Below are 6,116 nucleotides of genomic sequence, written 5' to 3'. Positions count from 1 at the left end.
AAAAGTCCCTCATTAATAAAATATTTTATTTCCTTAATTATTATAATATTTTTTTACTATAATAAAATTTTATGAACAATTGCAATATTTCACTAATTTAGAAAAGGCATAAACAAAATCTAATATTATTATAAAAAGTTATAAAGTGGATTCGACGTTATCCTCGACTAAAAATGAAATTTCCGAAATAAGATTGGGATTGAAATCGAATTATTAAAATTGTCCAATAATATTTTTTTCTAAAAGTGTGACGTGTAGATGATGACATATTTAAACCACATATACGAAATATTTTAAATAATAATATATAATAAAATATACCAATAAAATTTTATTTATTTATTTATTTTTTTACTATTAGTGCATTTATGGAAATTGACATTTAGATTTTAATTTCGGCATTTAAAAATTTATTTAATAAGTTGGTTGGTTATTAGTCGTTATTGTTCTTTAATGTTACTATATTCCATTAATGAAATTTATTTTCCGTTTTTTATTTAATATAATAATGAAACTTAATTAATGGATTAGGTATTGACGTTGAAAATATTCGGCAAAATTTTAAATGCCATTTCGGTGTAAATTATTTTATTTTATTTTATTTTTTAAATTTATTGCCGAAACATGTATATAATATGTTACATTATATAGGGAACATATTGAATTATAATATAAATATGTAAATGATTAATAAGTGAAATAAAGTAATTTTTTTTTGGAAATATATTATTCAGCATTGATGAATACTTTTCGAGATGGGAAAGTTCATAAAACCTTATTGTAATTAGATGTTTGGAATAATTATTTTAAAAAATGGATTATAATAATTATTATTACTCCCTCCGTCTCACATACCGTGTCTGCTACACTGTAGACACGGTATTTTAGGATGGGTGTAATTAATAGATAATTAAGAATGTATTAGTGAAAATAATTATCCGATAATATAAATAATTATAAATTAAGATTAAGATAACTAATTAGTTTAATTAAAATTTAAAAAAAATAAAATTAAAAAGTTTAAAATGAGATTAAAATGTGTAATTATTTTCCAAAAAAGGATATGTAGGACGGATAGAAACGACAACGTGGACATGGTACGTAAGACGGATGGAGTATTATTTTAAATATTGTGACTTTATATAGGAATTTCATGTAAATTTTATATTATTATTGTTATATGAAAATCAAATTTCAAATTTATTATATGAATAATACGTTACGAATTTGTTTAATATAGTATAAACAATTTATACAAAATTGTCATGTATTACACGTACCTTCTATTACAAAGACATGTTACGTGGGTGTGACTTTTTACTTTTTTTCTAAAAAAAAATTCAAAATATTTTTTTTTTTAATTATTCAATATTATTCAATTTCAAATTAAAATAAAACAAAACCCATAATATAACAACACGAACCACATAATTTGTGAGTATTTTATTTAATTAAAATTTAAATTGGGATTTAATACATATGATATTAATAAAATTAAAATTGTGTGTTTTATTATTTTAATAAAATATTATACCATGTAAATATTATTGTGTAGAAAATAAAATTTTATATAATAAATATATATATATAATTATTTGTTTATGATTAATATTGTTGAAATATTTTAAATATTAAATATTTTAAGATTTAATCGATTCAAATTAAATTTGATTTTCATATATTAAATTATTTAGATTGGAATCTATTGATTCTATTTAATTTTACCTATATAGACCTTTTATTTTGATATTCAATACAATACAATTTTCTAGTTTTCATATTTATTTTAATATAGTATTATAACCTATTTTTCTTCATTAGAGATTTTCGTTAATATTCTATTTAGAGTTTTGGTTTCCGTTTGCGTTTGGATTTGAGAGTTTTGTCCGTGTATTTATCTGCTATTGGTATGTCATGTTTCTCTAGAGCTATATGTTTAATTGCATTAAGAGTCTCGTCTTTTTTAACTCTATTAAGAGTCTCGTCGTTTCTTACTTTATTTAGGGTGTGTTTGTTTGGAGGTTTGAATTTTGAGTTGAGATTTAAATACAGTAATAAAAAAATTTGAATTAGAATAATTGTGTGATGTAATATAAATAGGTGTTAATGTGATGTTTTAAATGTAAAATTGATTTTTAGAATAATATAGAAAATGAAAAATAGATGTTTGACGTGATATTTTTGGAAAAAAATTTGGATGAATAGTAAATTTTTGGCAAAATTTCTCAAACAAACACACCTTCTATGTCCTGTTGTTTCCGACTTTATCAAACTCAAGTTGATTTATGTTGTACCACTTCAATTTGAGGAATGATGAAATATTTTAGATATTTAGTTTTAAATTTAAATTTAGATGTGATCTTATCTGTATATTATACTTCATTCGTTCTTTAATAGAATAAATGAGATGTACGAAAATAAAAAAATAAATATGATAAAAGTGGAACATAGGAAGTATATTTTAGGTATTTTTTAAAATAATGCTAAAATTTTTGAAAATTACTTGACCGCTCGCCACCTGAGCCAGATTGGACCGGGACCACGGTAATCCATTCCATACTAAATATTTTGACAGATACAAGTGCACTCAAAATTTCAGTAGGGGTAAAATTGCAAAACAAAAATGTTAAGGTATTAAACTGAAAATACTTGATAGCTGAGGGGCAGATAAGCATGTCAGTTTTCGCTCCCAACTGACTATAAAGTTGCAGCGGCCTTGAAAGCCTGAACTTCTCTTCCTGTTTGCACCTTCGCCGAGCGAGAGGGGCTGCTGCTCGCCTCTGTCCATACCACAGGCGATTCTCCGACGCCGGTGCTCGACAATGCCCTCACAATCCTCCCCCTGAATCAGATTTGGCTCCGATCATGGGGAAGAAGATGCTCCTTTTTGCGTTTTCGTCGATTTTTATTTTGTTCGTGGATGCTGCTTTGCAATATGATGCTTACCGAGAGATTTGTGCGGGTGCGGAGAAGGTAGTGTTGGGTGAGACCAAAAGGATAATTTTCGAACACGAGAACGCAACTGCGCAATTGCTGCGGCTTCTATTCCACGACTGTTTTGTAGAGGTAATTAATGCGTTGTTTCGAATGGTTTAATATTCAGCGTTTCCATTTCCTCATTTTCTGCTGATAGTATTAAGTTAGTTTCATGATCGATTCGTGCTATTTCAGGATTGGTTTTGACGTCCGCCTTTTACGACTCCTGTTTTTGTGTGTACAGTTTTGTGAGGTTTCCTTTATTGTGATGGGAATTATCGAGAAATCTTTGCAGTGTCGAACGATGTTCTTGTAAAGGTTGTGTTGTTGGAAACTTAACAATCTTAGAATGCTCTGCTGTTCAGATCTTATGATTAATTGTAGTGATGCAGCCACTTAATGTTTGAGTGTTATCCCCACATTGCTATATACATTTCCTGCATAGTAACAGTTTTCAGTTGCTGAGTTGCCTCTTAATGGATGATGTTCTTTGTATTCTCCATTGAGCATATCTTTGTAATTCTGTACCAATAGGAGCTTTCATTAAACGATTTCTTATGCAATCTTAGCTAACAGGACTGGTATGACACATGGTTTTGCTGCTTCTCTCAGTTGTTTAACCTGATGGTCATGGCTAGTAAATTGAAATACATTGTCTTGTTATTATCTATTTTCTTGCATCTCTTTGCACGGTGCATCTAATCCGGCGTCAATCTTGATGATCTTACACACACTGTCGCCTTTCAGGGCTGTGATGCCTCTGTGTTGCTAGATGATAGCAATGGAACGGCAAACCAATCCACAGAGCGACGTGCCTTACCAAACAAAACCCTGAGAGGGTTCAACCATATCAATCAAATAAAGGAAGTGGTTGAGAACGAATGCCCTGGAGTTGTTTCCTGTGCTGATATTCTCGCACTTGCAACCCGTGATGCGATTGCTTTGGTATGCATAACCACATTTTATAAAGCATCTTCATATCGATTTTTATGATAGGTGAGGCTCCTTCTACTTGTCATCTCGTATGTGATTGATTATACTTTACCAAAAGTTGCTAGCTAAACTTTAGTTAGTTTTAACTAAAGACTAATTTTCTCATGGTTATGGACTTATGGAGCACATAGGGATTACGCGGGTGGGTTCCTTCAGTGAGCTTTGATATAACAAAGTCACCTGATTTGTTCGCCTCCTTGTTGTGCAATGATCAAAAGCACAACAGCTTGTAAATTGTATCATTTGTTTGCATCAAATTGTGTAGAAACATCTACAATTGAATTGTGTGTAAGAGATGTTAATGTTATTTGCATTGCTCCACATGCTACTCTCTTGTTAATGAATTCCTGCGCCGCAGCTTGGAGGGCCGTATTTCCCGGTTTTGACAGGAAGAAAAGACAGCAACCATTCGTTGTACGATAAAGCTCTAGAAGGAATTCCCCGACCCGACAGCAGTATATCAGAGACACTTCTTCTCTTTGCTCAACATGGATTCAACGCAAGGGAGACCGTCGCTCTATTGGGTAATTCCCATTTTTCGAACTCAACGTGTCCGTTTCCATTTCCATTATCCTGTTTGCGTTGTCCTTCTTATTTCTGCCTCTCCCCACACGAAAGGTGGCCACAGCATAGGAAGAATTGGCTGCGAGTTCATCCAGTCGAGGCTCAACAGGACAGATGGATCTGTTCCTCTCGATTTCCAACACGAGATAAAAAAGAAGTGCCAAGAAAAAGATGGCAATGGCAGCGTAAGCATCTTAGACCTCAGAGGAAAATCTCGGATCCTGACCGAAGAAGAAGATATGCAGTACTACCAGGGACTAAATGCCGTAGAGAATCCCCAAGGAGGAGGCGGATTCGACAGCCATTACTATCAGGCCTTGAAAGTCGGAAGAGGCCTTCTTACAGCCGATCAGGAACTGATGGCCAACGAGGAGACGGCTAAAGCTGTCTTGGACTACGCCGATGATGCGAAGCTGTTCAGGATCGAATTCGCTGTTGCCATGATCAAACTTTCCAACCTGAACGTGCGCATAGGGTCGGACGGAGAGGTGCGGCGCCACTGCTCTATTGTGAATTCTTTGTTTTTCTCTTCTTCCTCGTCGTCTTGGTTTTCGTCTTCGCCTTCGCCTTCGCCTTCTCCTTCTTCTTCTTCGTAGAAGGCTGATGCTTGGACAAATATTTGCAGGCTTGCAAGAACTCAACAGGTTAGTGTAACTTCAAATTTTTTGCTTTGCAGCCTTAATTCTTACACGGATCAAAGCCGTTTTGATGCTTTTGGGGGCTAATTAGACACGAATATTTGTGTGTTCTTTTCATGAAAAAGTTGTGAGTTCGTTGTATGAAATGTGAAGTTCTGAATGCATTTTTGGAAACTGAAATTTTTTAGGATTAGTTCAGCGGACATGACTAAAATGATAAAAAAGAAAAATTGCTTATCCTTACATAAAAATAAATTTTAGACCATGATATTACATAAACGAAGTAATTGAGGCCCTTAAATAGGTCATATAGTGCAATATAATTAACCTGGTAGATGGTCCGGCCGATATTGGCACTTTACCAAATGATAGTGTTAAAATTTAATCGAATTCGATAATTGATTTAATTATTATTAGTATTATTTAATTATTTATTTTTTTAATTATCATTCAAATAGAAATATAGAATTATAATATAGATCAATATATAAAATACTATCTTGTCTTCTTGATAGATCATTATCTACGAGTTTAACGACAAATTTATTTTATTGTAGTATTCAAAATTTTATATATAAAAATTATTGTCAATTTTGAGTTTGTTCATCAAAGTATTTTTTTATGGTATGGTATTCTATAAATATTAAAAAATACAATATATATATATATATATTAACATAATATATACTCCTCCATCCCATTATAAATCCCATGTCACAACTGTTTTAAATAAAACAAATGTAGATTTGAAAGTACTAGTAATATATAAATACTTCCTTCGTCCCGTGTCAATGTATGTATTTGGATTGTTGTATGATGTGATATAAATAGGTGTTGATGTAATATTTTGAATGTAAAATTAATTTTTAGTATAATATTAAAAGTGAAAAATAGATATTTTTGGAGGAAAAAAATGGGATGAATAATATATTTAAAATCTAATCC

General features: G+C 31.3%; 1 protein-coding gene across 1 annotated transcript; it reads left to right on the top strand.

Annotated features, from left to right (window-relative positions):
- The first annotated feature begins 2,717 nt into the window (after positions 1-2,717).
- On the top strand, positions 2,718-5,602 carry LOC127254133 (putative Peroxidase 48). The gene is made up of 4 exons (XM_051279044.1): positions 2,718-3,066; positions 3,724-3,921; positions 4,328-4,493; positions 4,588-5,602. Exons 1-4 carry the CDS (start codon positions 2,866-2,868, stop codon positions 5,127-5,129), a joined length of 1,107 nt encoding a protein of 368 aa, XP_051135001.1. The 5' UTR covers positions 2,718-2,865; the 3' UTR covers positions 5,130-5,602.
- The last annotated feature ends 514 nt before the right edge of the window (positions 5,603-6,116 follow it).

Source organism: Andrographis paniculata, unplaced genomic scaffold (assembly GCF_009805555.1).
Source record: "Andrographis paniculata isolate CXL003 unplaced genomic scaffold, ASM980555v1 Contig52END, whole genome shotgun sequence".
NCBI classification, from domain to species: domain Eukaryota; kingdom Viridiplantae; phylum Streptophyta; class Magnoliopsida; order Lamiales; family Acanthaceae; genus Andrographis; species Andrographis paniculata.
The sequence above is the reverse complement of the archived record's forward strand: the minus strand, read 5'-3'. Positions and strand labels throughout refer to the sequence as shown.

Bases quoted from the DNA above. Each gene is read 5' to 3' on its own strand.
- LOC127254133 (XM_051279044.1), top strand. From the start codon at position 2,866: ATGGGGAAGAAGATGCTCCTTTTTGCGTTTTCGTCGATTTTTATTTTG. The intron at 3,067-3,723 runs GTAATTAATGCG...GTCGCCTTTCAG, and splicing joins TCCACGACTGTTTTGTAGAG to GGCTGTGATGCCTCTGTGTT. The intron at 4,494-4,587 runs GTAATTCCCATT...CCCACACGAAAG, and splicing joins GGAGACCGTCGCTCTATTGG to GTGGCCACAGCATAGGAAGA.